Raw genomic sequence first — 15,410 nt, forward strand, 5'->3', positions numbered from 1 at the left:
CATCGATGTTTCTAACTCTCTATCCCTCTCCCTTCCTCTCTGTAAAAAATCAATAAAATATATTTTTTAAAAAAACAGAAGTAAAGCAGTCTGTTAATAAAGGAGTTGACTCTGTCCTGAAACAGCTATAAAACATTAGTTTTTCCTGCTGAAATATGTCTGCATGAACCTCCATCACCTCCAGGGTCAAGAGCACCTGTTCTCACGACGAGTCCATCCACGTCACAGAACTTATCCTACCACCGTGGGAGCACTGCTTTGAAAGTCTCTCTACTCCTTGCATTTCACTCCCTGAAGGAGCGACTGTCCTTCCTCTTCCGCTCTACGACAGCAGAAATGAGTGAAAACAAAGTGGTTCTGAGTGTGAGTTCTGAGTGTGAGTCCTGAATGTGAGTTCTGCACTCTGAATTGCTGGGTTTCAAACTGGGCTCCGATTGCACATGGATTAATGACTCTTCCTACGGCCCAGTTTCCTCACATGTCAAATTAAGATAATAATGCACTTCCCCCATTGGGATCCCTAGAGAGCTTATAGCTGTACCCAACACATGTTAAATGTTCAATAAATATCAGCTATCATTATAATGCCCAGCATAGTCTCTGAGCGCTTAATAATTATTTGTTAAGTGAATGAATAGATAAATACAGACTTAACATTGAAGTACAGTTCTTACAGTCAAGGCCTTCCAGTTATATTTTGCTAAGTGTTTTCCCGAATACAGTCAAAAGAAAATATGAAGAATAAATTTTAGGAAGTAGGATAATTAAAATTATTGGGGGGTAAAGGAAAATGTAAAGGAAAGTTTAATAGATTATACTAAGTGAAATGAACATTCAGGATAGCACTTAAACTAAGATATTCTCTTTATACTTCAGAAAAGTAAAAACAACTTTTCCTCCCTAAGTAACTTTGTATCATTTAAAATGAGCCTTAGTCTGCATGATTGCTTAAACAGGGACTATAATTATTAGTGAGTGATAAAATTAATTTAGCACATCATAACTAACATCCTTATACTGAAATGCAATTAGGTTAGAAAGTGCTCCGTACATGGTACAGTATTGCTTCATGAAGGTTTTTTTTTATCTTTCATGAAGGCTTTGCTTTAGAAATATACACATAAAGATATAAGTGGAAATGAGATTGAGTTCAAGATAGACATACAATATGCAGGTGCGGCCACGTGTGTGCATGTGTGTACCAGCTCCCGTGATAAAAAGTATCTTACAGGGTGTTGCAGTCAGAGCAGTTTGAAAGCAAATGCTTGCCCAGCCAGCGTGACTCACTGGTTGAGCATCAACCTGTGAACCAGGTCACGATTCGATTCCCAGTCAAGGCACATGCTCAATCCCCCGTAGGGGGCATGCAGAAGGCAGCCGATCAATGATTCTCTCTCATCATTGACATTTCTATTCTATCTCTCTTTTCCTCTCCCTTCCTCTCTGAAATCAATAAAAATATATTTAAAAAGAAAAGAAAGTCAATGCTGTAGTCTGCACTGAGGCACAAAACTTGTAGATAAACTTTAAGCAACCTTGAAATTTCCACCTGACTTTGAATTGATTCAGTTATATTTTTCTCACAGCATTTCTGGTCTTTAAATTTAATTCACTTTATTTGAACAAACATGCACTTAACCGCAGGCCAAATGGTCACCCTTTCACTCAATGGCCAGGGAAAGAACACTTGTGTATTTATTTTATTACTTTAAATAAGCAATGGCGAAAAGTACATAAATAGTGGGATCTAAAGCTAGTGTTTCTTGGTGTGTCTTCTACAAAAATTCTACTTTAATTATAAACATCACCCTGAATTTGGGGAGAGCAGTTCCATAATAAAACAAGAGGCCTTCACACTGAACATGCACATCTCCACTGAGACACGCTCACTGGGGGTGAAAGAAAGTCCTGATTGAGGACAAAGACGCCTTATTTGTGTGAAATGAGTCCATCCTTCCTTGTTAGGGAATAGTGACAAAAGTTTATAAAACCATCGCCAAAAGGCAGTCTTTTTTGGTAAAAATGGTGAAACCTGCATTTTCTGTAATTAGCTCATAACTAATTTTATTTTATTTTAATCCTCACCCAAGGGTATTTTTCCATTGACATTTTTAGAGAGAGTAGAAGGGAGAGGGAGAGACACAGAGAGAGAAGCATTGATATAAGAGAGACACATCGATTGGTTGCCTCCCACACACACCCTGACTAGGGTCTGGGATTGAGTCTGCAACTGAGGTACGTGCCCTTGCCCAGAATCAAACCTGGGACCCTTCAGTCCGCGGGACAATGCTCTACCCACTGAGCCAAACTGGCTAGGGCTCCTAACTAATTTTAAGAACTTCTCACACTAGTTAGTGAACAGATAGACCATGGGCTATCTTGTGATTCCTTTGGTACAAGTTCTGTGAGGGACAGGGGTGGAGGGGCGGTAAGGGGGACAGTGGGTGGGGAAGAGTCTTCCAATTTCCCTTTATATAAATGTTTCTATTTCAAGTGGACTGGGGACTGAGGAGAGAGTTGTGTATGTTCGACAGCTTTGCCTCAACCTTCTCGTTACCCAGAGCACTAACAAAGCCAGCATCTTGGGCCAGGCTTTTTGGCTGAAATTGCCTAGAAAGTGCTAATTAATGATACTCTTTCTATGTACACACGAGGCACTACAGTAAGACCACTATCTACAGGGCCATCCTCAAGCCATCTAATAACTTGGAGACACTGCTATTCTGCAAGATATTAATATTATTATAATCTTTAAATCTATGAAGTCACGCCAGTGGTTCTGAAATGAAAGATTGCCTGTTTGATGAAGCAAGCAGGGCCATCTTCTCCTACTTTATTAATTTAATGTTGAAATCAAAAGAAGGTATATTATTTGCTTCCCAAGCCAATAACATGTCCGTGCCTGATCTGTGGCATTTCATATTGACAGCCCATCATTCAGAGGGTGGACTTCCTCTCCTGGCAGGTCCCCCTGTCGTTTTATAACCAGCTCACTGGACCATGGCGCCCAGACCCTCGGGTTTGCATTGTGTGTTATTCCTGTAAGGCTTGCGGAGGGCCCTATCTTTACTGGAGACAAGAAAGGCTGATGACTGAGACCAGAGGTCTGCTGAGGATGAATTCTGAGTATCTTGGAGGTCAAATTTTCTACCCATATAAACTGGATGTGTAACTAAATCATGCCTATCTTTGGCAAACAATATGTATAAATTAAACACAAGACTTAAAAAAAGAGCTTCTCACCCCCCCCCAAAAAAATGACTGGCAAAGACTGAAGCCAAGACTTCCAAACAGCCTCGCCAGCATGGCTCAGTGGTTGAGCATCAACCTATGACCAGGTAAGGGCACATGCCCAGATTGCCTGCGGGTTTGATCCCCAGTGTGGGGTGTGCAGGAGGCAGCCAATCAATGATTCTCTCTTATCATTGATGTTTCTATCTCTCTCTCCCTCTCTCTTCCTCTCTGAAATCAATAAAAGTATATTTTTTAAGAAATAAAAAGACTTCCAAATATTTTGGTCGCTAAAATTTTCATCTTGTTACTACACATCTCTTCCTAATGCTAAAATTTCCATCTTGTTACTACACATCTCTACCTAATGCTAAAATTTTCATCTTGTTACTACACATCTCTTCCTAATGGTGCCCCTTCAAAATATACTGGTCAGCAAGTCCTGCGGCATTTTAACCTTAATAACCTGAGTGTGCATATACCACAAACACGGTGCCAAGAAAGCATGAGAGCAAAATCCATGTCACTTCGCACGAAGACATTTGTATTTCCAGCCACTGACCTCACTGCCAACTTTCCTGATACATCATTCAATCTAATTTTCCAATCTGCTGAAACATTCTCCGGTTGCTGAGTGACTTCAGAAATTATATTTATAGCCCTGGCCTTCAGTTTCTTCAAATGATGTGGCTCTGATGCGTAAACAGCAGATTTTTGGCAAAGTCTCATAAAAAATAACAAGTAGTCAAATAAGGACGGGTCAACCCAGCGAGTTCCCCGAGGATTTTTTAAATCCTCTCCTCTATCAGATCGGACCAGGACAGCTTTCTCCAGCCAGGCCTTGGACAAAAAGTTGAGAACCGGGCCACTCGGTGACTTTTTCATGGATCCAAAGAAGGAGCCAGATACCAAATCAGGGGCCTTAGGGTTACAGAAGAACCACACCGTCTGCAGAACAGACCTGTGCCTCTACTGAAGGCGTGTTTCTAAGAACTGGCTCAGGAGAGCCACCTGGGACACAAAATGAGCCTGAACTTTCTGAGACTCAGCAAAAGTCTTGTTTAAAAATGATACAAACGCCTCATTGCCGATTCTCTGCAGAAGGATGTCAGATAAAGCGGCCAGTGGTGCAGAGAGGGGCCGAGGACCTCAGCTAACTGCCCTTTCCGGGCATTCTAACGCTCCCATCCGCACGTGGCGGGCATCCGTGCCATGGACTCAGCCTAGTTTGGGTCAAAGTGTCCTCTCCTTCATTTAACAGATTTGCTCAGATGGACGGTCTCAGAGGAGAAGCAATGTTAGTAAATGGGGGGTTCCTAGACATATGAATAAGTAGGTCATTGGATTTTTAACTAAATTAGAGAATAATTTATCTGTTAAGGAAGACTCACTGTACACATTTTATGAAACTGTGCTACTCACAGGTCAGTGGACATCCCACAAGCATTCTTTAGAAATACTAAGGCTTTTAAAATACTGTCATAAGCCTCTGATTAATGTTTTAAGTCCATAAAGTGAGAAGGGGCAAAAGAATACGTGAGGTTAGGATTCATAATCAAACTGTCAAAAGGGAAAGATGTAAACACAGTAAGTAGCTAAGCAACTTATTCCATGTCCATAGCTCCAGAAAGCAAGGTATGCCAGCACTAAAGTAAACTCAGGATATAGGCAAGGGGAAATACATATGGAAAAAACACCTGACAGAGCACTGGTCCTACTGCTTCTCGAAATTTTTGGTCCTGCATCCCCAACAGAGCCCTGGAGAAGGGTCGGGCCAAAGAGCAGAGTGACTCTGAAACTCACAGAAATCACATAACTCGCCATGCAGACTCAGGAAGAATGGCTTTCATTTAAGTCAAATTTGGAAGATCTCATAGGAACTCAAAACTAATGTGTATCTGACTCACATTCTCTCTCTCTCTCTCAACCCCCTATCTAATCCCATAAGTAAATCTGACATCAATATCAGTCCACTGAGTTCAGGGGACTCAGTTTAAAATAACAATAACATCTTGCTTTAGATTTGGGAAGGTAGTAGGCTAAAATGGAAGGTAGGTTTCATTCAAACTTCTAACCCATGGCATAACCAAATGTCCACTAGGCTGGCAATGGCATTGATCTATCACCTGGGACTCATTAAGTGCTTCTGAGGGAAATTGGTGAGGGACTAGGAGGAGCAGCAGGACACAGGAGGGGAGAAACCCAAGCAAGGTCCCAGCCTCAGCTGATCCTGCAGAGAGAAAGAGCTCTGGGGTGGGAGTCACTCCTCAGAGTGGCCCTGCGACAGCAGGCACGGGAGCTGGGCTTCATCCTCCTCCACCTAGCAGGCCTCGGGTTGGCATTGCCAGCCCCTTGCCGGTGGGAGCAGGCAAAATGCAGTGGCCTGAGCAGGATCCTTTGAGTTTTTCATCTGAGAGTCTTAAACATGAAAAGCTATTCTGATGTACATTCACAAGTCCAGCATCATTTACGAATGCTGTGCATGTGATTTTGTTACACACACACACACACACACACACACTGGATTTGTTCTTGGTCTAATCGTCAGGCACAAGTCCAGGTACATAAACTGTAGGCTGAAAAATTGCTTTTCGTTTAATTTGATAATAAATGAATAATGGACATCACCAACTATTTCTGGAAAATACTCAGTGGACTGAGGATATGCTACGTATCAGTAAAGCAACTGAGTGCAAGACTGATACGGCCCTAGGTGTCCATCAAAACCAACGGTTCTGATTCTGTTTGCTTTGGGGGAGGGGGGAGTTGAGATTCTTTTCTGTCCAAAGAGTAACAATTCTTTTATGTCATCATCTATAAAAGTTAATTTTTATTTGCTTATTATAGCTGGCAAATTATTATATCACCCATAAACGTCTGATTCCACTCAAGAAAAGCCTCCCACTTGTAAAGTGCATGGTTGGTTTCATAGGGCATCGTACCCCCTATTTTCCACATAACAAGGCTGCTGGGGAAGCCCAGCTGTCCAGCCTCGCTGCTGGTGACTCCGTGCAAACAGCAAAAACAATCTGCCTGCTGACCTCCGGCTTGAGTTCAGACTATGTCATTCTGTCAATACCATCTACCTTGATTAGGTTGGGCTTTATACACAACAGGTTATGATCCCAGAGGGATGAAAAGCTTTCCCAAATTAAAAGCAGAATTTTAAAAGGAAATACTCATACATTCCTAGGCAGTTTCCATTTGATATCCTCAAGGCTGGCCCATGAACCCCAGCTCATGTTGATTGAAAGTGAATGTTCCTTTCTGGGTGTAGCCATCTCACAAATTTAATGGCAGGAGGAAAAAAAGAAAATGTGTTCCATGCTTCAATTAGACCTTTTATAACTTGGCACTTGAAAGATGGCAATGCCAAAGAAAAATCATTAATCCATAAAAATAGACAAAAAGGACTGTGCCGCCGAAGACAGACCTCCCGGAGTCTCGGCCCTGGCGGGGGGCTCCCTCACACCGGCCGGCCTGGCTTTTGTCTAGCCTCATTGTGCGTCTTCTCTCGGGCTTCGTGCTACTTGGACAAAAGGTATACTGTATTTGGTTTTAAATCCGAAGTAATACAACCATGCTTTCAATTGTGTCCTTTGCCAAAGGAGCTGTATATAGAACCAGGCAATAAAATGTTGGCTAACCATGAAATGCCTATTCATGGGCATGGATGATAGATGAAAGAACTCTCGCGCGCACACGCGCACACACACGCACACACACAGAGCTGCACATGCAGACTGAAAGATGCATCTTTCCACTTTGTATTTTGCAGCAGCGCCCAACAGACTCGCTCAAAAGGACCAGAGCTTCTCATAATCACAAAGGCTGCCTGAGGACCCGGAGTCACAAGAGAAACGTGATGGAGTGATGTTTGGAACATGCGCAGACCTCTGTGAACGTCAAGACTCACTTTCAAATGATGTAAACAGACTCCATCAATAACAGAATGTATAAATTTGTTAAGAGTCAAGGGAGCAAGAAACTTCACCTCCCTGGGTCTCCTGCCATACTTAATCCGTCAGCACCCAACCTCAAGCAGCCACACGTGTCTCTTCCCTGCTCCCGCTCCTGGAGGCCGGCATTGCTGAAGACTGAGCAAGCCACAGTGGTTGCTTCTAGCACTAGCGCGTGCTGGTGAACTTCAGCCGAGGCCTCCAACTCCCTCACAAATCCTTCTATCTCAAACTGACTCCCTATCCCATTCAAACTGTCAACCTACTTCTGGCCTCCCTTTCAACACCAAATTTTGGAAACAGTAATTTGCAGCCCCTGCTTCTGTATCCTCAACAGTTCATCACTCCTTAACTCCTAAATTCTGGCTCCTGCCTTCACCACTCTAATGAAATTATACTTTAAAGTTTGCAAAGATCTCTACCAACCAATCACCCAATTTCATGGCACGGTTTCAAGTTTCTCCCTCCCAGACTTCTTTGGTTTCCATCCACAGTGAAGTCTCCTGGAAACCTGACTCACGTCTTCCATCCATCTCACTACCATTTCCCCATTCTTCCATCTCTAACCTAACCCTAGCTCTCCTGGAATTTCTTGTCTCTTCTTCGTAGGAGTGGTGGTGATGGTTTCTTCAACTCATTCCCCTGACTCTCTAAATCCCAGGCTTTGTAAATAAATTTCAAATCTCGTTCTCTAACCCTGACCACTCTTTTTAGCATCAACCTCCTATTTTTAACGACAGCAACACATCTTCACTTAGGAAATCTGCCTGCACCTCCAAGTCAAAACAGCCCAATCCAAAACATCTCTTTCAATATCCTCCTTGATTCTCTAATTACAGCTTTATTCTCAATCACCAGGCTCACCCCTTGGCATTATCTTTAGTTCTTTCCTCTTTACCCAGTCAAGTAGCTGCATTTTCTGTCAATGTTACTTCTGCAATGCTTCTCGACCACTCCATCACCATCAACCTAGTTGAAAACTTCTACTCATTTCAGCTAGACACTATGGCAGCCTTCTAAATGATAGTCCTACCCTCTTGCTATCATGAGGGAAAAAGAAATCTTCCTAAGTCACCCAATTCTAATTATTGGATCATAGCACATTCCTACATAAAATTGTCAATGGCTTCCATGTGCCTATGACTTACCATGTGCCTCGTAAAGACTTACCATGTGCCTATGAAATAAAGTTCAAAGTTCTTAGCATGGCCCAAAGACCTTTTTTGATCAGTTCCCTCCAGATCAAAGTCTTACTATCTAACTTTGCTATCAAGTACCAACTATTCTTATATTTTTGACTCAACACTTTTCTCATGAATTCCTTTAGCCTGGAATATTCTTCTTCTACTTCTTTGCCTGTTAAATTTTACCTATCCCTCAAGGTCTAACTCCCCAACATACTCAAGTCAGTTATTTACATACTAGAGGCCCGGTGCACAAAAATTTGTGCACTCGGGGGGGGGGGGCCCCCCGGCCCGCCCTGTGCCCCCCTGGCCAGCCTGGATGAGGGGATGATGGCTGTTTGCAGCTGGTCACACACCCTTCAGGGTGGGGGTCCCCACTGGGGTGCCTGGCCAGCCTGGATGAGGGGATGATGGCTGTTTGCAGCTGGTCACACACCCTTCAGGGTGGGGGTCCCCACTGGGGTGCCTGGCCAGCCTGGATGAGGGGATGATGGCTGTTTGCAGCTGGTCACACACCCTTCAGGGTGGGGGTCCCCACTGGGGTGCCTGGCCAGCCTGGATGAGGGGATGATGGCTGTTTGCAGCTGGTCACACACCCTTCAGGGTGGGGGTCCCCACTGGGGTGCCTGGCCAGCCTGGATGAGGGGATGATGGCTGTTTGCAGCTGGTCACACACCCTTCAGGGTGGGGGTCCCCACTGGGGTGCCTGGCCAGCCTGGATGAGGGGATGATGGCTGTTTGCAGCTGGTCACACACCCTTCAGGGTGGGGGTCCCCACTGGGGTGCCTGGCCAGCCTGGATGAGGGGATGATGGCTGTTTGCAGCTGGTCACACACCCTTCAGGGTGGGGGTCCCCACTGGGGTGCCTGGCCAGTCTGGGTGAGGGGCTGAGGGCTGCTTTCAGGCTGGCGGTTGTTGACTGAAGCTCCCAACTGCTCCTTTTTTTTCTCTTTTTTTATTTTATTCTGGGCCAGCTTTAGCTCTGGCTCTAGCTCTGAGGCTTCGTATCTGGTTTGTTTGCCGTTCTATAATCGAAACAATGTATAACTTCAGCTCTGAGATCCCGGCAGGCTGAAAGCTGGTTTCTGGAGTTTTGTTTAGCTACTACATTTGCAACATAGTACATAGTTGCTTAGAGTTGCAACAAAGAGGCCGGCAAGTCAGGCAGAGAACGTTGAAGTCTGAAGTCACTGGAGCAAGCGAGCCTCCCTGCTCGCTTCCAGCTGCCTGGCTGCCGGCCGCCATCTTGGCTGACAGTTAATTTGCATAAGGATATGCTGATTAGCCAATGGGAAGGGTAGCGGTCGTACGCCAATTACCATGTTTCTCTTTTATTAGTGTAGATGTGCTGGCCCATGATCTTTTTTATTTGCACAGAGCTTAGATTCCTACCTAACTTAAACCCACTGCCCTTGTAAAGACTTAGCATGTTCATTCTACTGTAAGTATTCCTTACTCCCACCTCCCCACGAACACCCGCTGCAACCACTGCTTCCTCTCTCCTATACTATTCACCGCACTTCGTGTTTTACGTTTGTTATTTGGGCTCAATTATTTCTCACTACAAGGTCCTTAGTTCCTTGAGATGAACACTTTTTACTTTGTTACTCAAACAAGGGTTAGATTAGTGGCTCTCAAAGGATGGTCCTCAGACCAGCAGCATCAGCATCACCTTACTAGAAACGCAAATGTCTGGGTCCCACGCCCAGACCTATTGAATCAGCAACTAGGAGGCCACACAATCTGTGTTTTAACAGCCTTCGGGCGATGCTGAAGCATCTGCACACACTGACAGAAAAGAATGTCTTACTTAAAAGCACCCCTCCATAAAGAAGACATATATAAATAAACTGTTTATCTTTTGACCCTTTATAGTTACCTTAGAACATTATAAAATGAATAAATTAGCCATTGCCACTTTATCCACATCTTAAATCTAACTTGTGTATTTTGAAGAGTTTATGAATTAATTAAAGAAATTATAACATAATGATGATACTTTTTTATAAAGTTCAAAACCAAAGTAATAGATTGGGCATGCATTAGTAGTTTTAAAATTACTTTTTAAAAAGACAAGGTAATGACAACCACAAAACTCAAGGTCAGGGTTACATCTGAGGAAAAGGTAGATGAGAAGATGAGGGAGGAGAGGAGCACACAGACCAAGTCACTTGGTCATATTTGGGGTCCTGAGTTGGTGAGTTCAGTTATGTTCATTGTGTTGCTGAAATTGACTAATTAGTTATAACTATGTATGGACGAATCTCGAAGTAGTTCATAAACTAAGCAGTATTCATTCATCTAAATCTATGTGCTCTGAGAGCCATAAAAGTTTTTTAAGAGATAAAAAAGAAAATGTGTCACAACGCCATCCCTAGTATTATTCTTAACCACCACCAGTTACCCTGCTCAGTGCTAATTGTACCTGTGTGCGGTTGAATGCCACTCTTGCAAAGACAGCTTGGGACACGCTGGCCCTCTTCAGCTCATCTCTGACTTGCTGGTAGATATCGGGAGAGACTTCCACAGAAGAGTTGGTTGGCTCTGGCTTAACTGCTCTGGGAATGGGTGGATGGTTCAGGAACTGCTGGTTGATGGCTTGAGGGTGCTGGTGAGCCAGGAGGCGGCTCACAGCAATCTGTTGGTTTATCAGATGGGCCATGGCTATTTGCTGCCTGACAAGCTGTGGACTAAGCTGGGGAGAGAGAAGCCCCGGGCTCATGATGGGCTGTAACGCGGGCACTTGGTTTCGGACTGGAGTGCTGTGGTGGATTTGGCTATGAGGAGACTGTTCGTTGGTTTTCCCCAAGGATGCCAGCTGATTCATATTTGGTAAATGCATTGGACGCTGGCCCAGAACACAATAGTCTGAAAGGTTTTCTCGTTCCACTCTTTCCACTGTTAAGAGATAAAAGTGATAATGATCATGATTTTCATTGGTATATAATTTATTGCTAATATATCACATTTTTTTGGTAAATTAATGACATAAACATCTTTTAATATGAAACTGGAAACCCTAAAGTAAAAGTAAGTTACCCTTTCCTGCAAAATGTTAGAATAATAAAGTTTTTCATACGTGATATGAAAGTGATAATATTTGACACTTTAATTTTCTTAAATTCTTAAAAGTAGGCATTTTATTGAATAGCTAAGACAGAAAACACTAACCATTATACTTCTAAATCCTCTCATATATCCAAGCTCTATCATATCCCTTCTCACTCTTCGTTATAAATACACCAGCTGTTCTCATCTTCTGTAGTTCATGGTCATCAGGAAATGATGAGGACAACATCTTCTGCCAAATGGACTACAACCTTCGAATAAAAATCCACCTAACTATGAAAACCATCATAGAAATGTCTAACACACAGTATTACCCTTTTATCTACTCACTCGCTATCTTTGCTATAGAAATATTTAAGAAATTGATATTTTAATGATGGTAATATACAGTAGGATAAGAAGCCTCACAAAATTAATAATACCACCTTGATTTGCCCTTAAATAAGATGCTCCCCCCATCTGGGTTACCTACTTTTTTACATTCTATTGCACTTTAGTGAAACTTTAAGGACCAACCTTGAAAGGGAGAAGAATCATATATGCTCAAACATGAGGCAGATTTTTTTTCTCCCCCCTAGAATATTTCTCAAGAAAGAGTGAGTCACCTCATAGTCAAATCCTTATCTAAATCTCTGTATTACTTTATTATGTAAAACAGAGGTTTTCTTGGAGAAAACACATTAGGCTAAAAAACCCCTCCATCATTACTAGTTTTAAATGTCGATAGAAATAATCTACAAAATCTGTTTTTTAAACAAAAATTCCAAACAGATGTAATACCTATTTCGTAAAATTGCAAATGTTGGATATGATTTGCAAAAGCCTATTAAGATAACTGTAAAGAACACTACTGTGGGTGTGGCATGCTGGGGATCAAAAGTACTCACCTAGAGGAAAAAATTGCTAAGCACCCCCCTATTTTGTTCCGTTATTATGTGTATGTAATTTGGCATACAGTTTACAGTGACTAAATCATATTTGAATCACAAAAAGCACTAAGTCTTGCCCGGCCAGCGTGGCTCAGTAGTTGAGCATTGACCTATGAACCAGGAGGTCATGGTTCGAGTCCCAGTCAAGGCATATGCCCGGGTTGCGGGCTCAATCCCCAGTGTGAGGCGTGCAGGAGGCAACTGACCAGTGATTCTCTCTCATCATTGATGTTTCTATCTCTCTCTCTCCCTCTCCCTTCCTCTCTGAAATCAATAAAAAATTTTAAAAATTTTTAAAAAGCACTGAGTCTCAAAAAAGTTTAGGCAGAAGTGAAATGTGCTGCAACACTGGGTGAGATGACTCAAAAAACAGTGATGAGTTTGTCTTTACTTTGAAGGAAGATGCTCGTGACCGATCACATGTGAAGAATTACAATAATTAATTAATGAACTGTAAGGGTGGGGGAAAGTAACATTTCTAAATTAATATTTTACGTAATATGTGATTTTAAAATATATGAGGAGATAAATTAATACATAAAAAATGTAAGCAGACATCTGACCATTTCATCTGCATGTCTAGAGGTTTTATATATTCAAAACTTTTCATTGGGAAAATAGAGAAATACTGATATCTCGGGTTCACATTATATTCAGACATATACAGCATTTTTTCTGCTTTTTAAGAAAAACACACTGAATGATTGCCTAACTTTCCTATGAACCCCAAATAAGTCAAAAGTTCACCTCAAACTTCTGTAAGTGTTCAATTTTTAACTTAATCCTTTCAATGTAATTCATTTAGTTTGCATTCACCTTTTCCTCATAAGGTCAAGGTGAACAAATTATTTTAATCTTATCTTCTTAAAGGAAAATCCTTTTCAATCACTGTATTAATTAAACTGTAAGGCATACAGTCTTAAAATCAAACCAAGCAAATAGTTAAGAGTCTTCGAGTAAGGTAATCTAACACAGTGTCTGTAAAACAAAAATCACTATTATGATTTCCTTACTGAAAAGAGAAGTGGAGGCCATAGGCCCTTCCAGAGTCAAGTTGTACTTTAGAGGCGGAAATACTTGGCCTCAGTAGACATTTTATTCACTTTTATTTGTTTGTTTGCTTTTTAATTCAGCCAAAGTAAAAACAAATTCAAATATTAAATTATGTTTTCAGGTACTTAAGCAAACATTTTATCCATTTCTTTTCCTACTTTAAAAAAAACAGACCCATTCTCTCATAGCATGCGTTCTTTGACCAAATGCTAATTTTCCAAAATTTCAGCATTTTCAGTTTTCAATGACTTAATTACATTTGAGTGAGATACTTTCTTGAGATATATTTAAATGACATCATCAATTAAAAAAACATTCACAGATCTAGTCAGAGCATGCACACAATTAAGCATGAACATCAGAGTTCTATGTAGCCTGTACGAATTGGTAAAAAGAATCAGAATAATGTCAGCCCATATTCCTTTAAGATGATGCATAATGATTCTCACTTTCCTTATGAGTTCGCAGATCCTTCTAAGTTCATATAGTTAAGAGCAGTGACTGTAGAAGTATCCTTAGAAACATGTGGTACCACCATGAAGTACTAACTACCTACTGGTGAACCATACGGAGCGAATTGCAAACACTTCCAGGCACAGAGCAGCCAGCAAAGCCAGCTGCAGAGGCACGAAGTGGAGCGTGGAGCGAGGGAAAGCCTTGAATGAATGCACATGGTACATTTCAGAGCTCTGTTGTTCCAGCCCCTCTCCTGCACCAGCCAGTTCTTGTCTTCCTCCTATTGTCATTTCTTCAGATTTTTTTCAAGAAAATAAGAAATCTGGATTTTTACATGATCACTCCTAAATTTTTAAGTGTTGGCAACCAATTCCATTTACAAAATGTAATAAAAGCCAAATGAAATATTTCTGAGCCCAGCCAGTGTGGCTCAGTGGTTGAGTGTCAACCAATGCACCAAGAGGTCACAGTTTGATTCCAGGTTGCTGGCTCGATCCCCAGTAGGGGGCGTGCAGGAGTGATATTTCTCTCATCATCGATGTTGCTCTCTCTTCCTCCTCCCTCTCCCTTCCTGTCTCTAAAAATCAATAAAAAACATATTTAAAAAAAAACATTTCTGGAAACCAGATGCTGCCCATGGACAGCCAGCCTTAAATTTGTGCCTAGAAGACTCAAGACACCCCCTATGTTGTTAAAGATAAAAGTATCCATCAACACTTGTCAAAGATGGTAATGCAGACCTTATCAGGACCACTGGGACAGACAGAGGGGACCCTACAACTGGGTTGCACAGAGCGGAGAGAGTTTGGGCTCAACTCCAAATACAGCAGGGGCCAGTGGGAATTCAGAGCTGAGGAGGATGGTGAGGGTCAGTGGATGGAAAATGACCAAGAGGCACTAGCAGCAGTAAGGAGGATTCTGGCTCAACCAACCTAACAAGATTCTTTGCTGAAGACAGGCCAGGTAATCAGACATCACCTGGGGGATCCTGGAGGATGAGATATGGAGGGTGATCAGATACCAAGGGGAGGGGATTCTGGGTAAACTGACTTAGCAGGGTTATTGTTAAAACTGGAATTTACAAGGAAGTGCAAGGATGGGCCTAGGAGAAGGTCAGGAGCCTGTCTACAGGTTGGTCAAGCAAAGAATCTTAGTCAATGTTTTTCAGTCCCTGGCAGCTCTACTAATAAAAGCCAAGTTCTTTACTCCTAAGAATGAAGTGTGGGAAATCATCACCCCAACTTTACTAATGCCTAAAAATCCAATACTCCAGGACCCCAAAGTCTTCTCAAGTTCACAGTTGATGTTCTAACCAAGAGCACCTTCTGACCACTAGCTATTAAATGCCCATGATTTTGGGTGATGGCAGGCTGTTCATACCTCGGAAGGCTTTACTCCTCCCAAGAGATTTATCCTCATTACAATTAGAAGATATTTGGTTCAAAAATATCATGTTACTTCAAGCAATTTTACAGTACATCCAGGAAGCCAAGTCTTGCTTTTAATTATTGCAAATCCCTGAATATATG

General features: G+C 42.1%; 1 protein-coding gene across 2 annotated transcripts in view; it reads right to left on the minus strand.

Annotated features, from left to right (window-relative positions):
• SATB2 (SATB homeobox 2) overlaps positions 1-15,410 on the minus strand; it is a 174,151-nt gene that overhangs the window by 58,979 nt on the left and 99,762 nt on the right. For both annotated transcript variants that reach the window (XM_005873567.2, XM_005873566.2), the window contains exon 6: positions 10,800-11,272. In XM_005873567.2, coding sequence (XP_005873629.1) covers positions 10,800-11,272 — 473 coding nt within the window. The remainder of the gene's footprint in view (positions 1-10,799; positions 11,273-15,410) is intronic.

This window comes from Myotis brandtii, unplaced genomic scaffold (genome assembly GCF_000412655.1).
Source record: "Myotis brandtii unplaced genomic scaffold, ASM41265v1 scaffold412, whole genome shotgun sequence".
Classification (NCBI taxonomy): domain Eukaryota; kingdom Metazoa; phylum Chordata; class Mammalia; order Chiroptera; family Vespertilionidae; genus Myotis; species Myotis brandtii.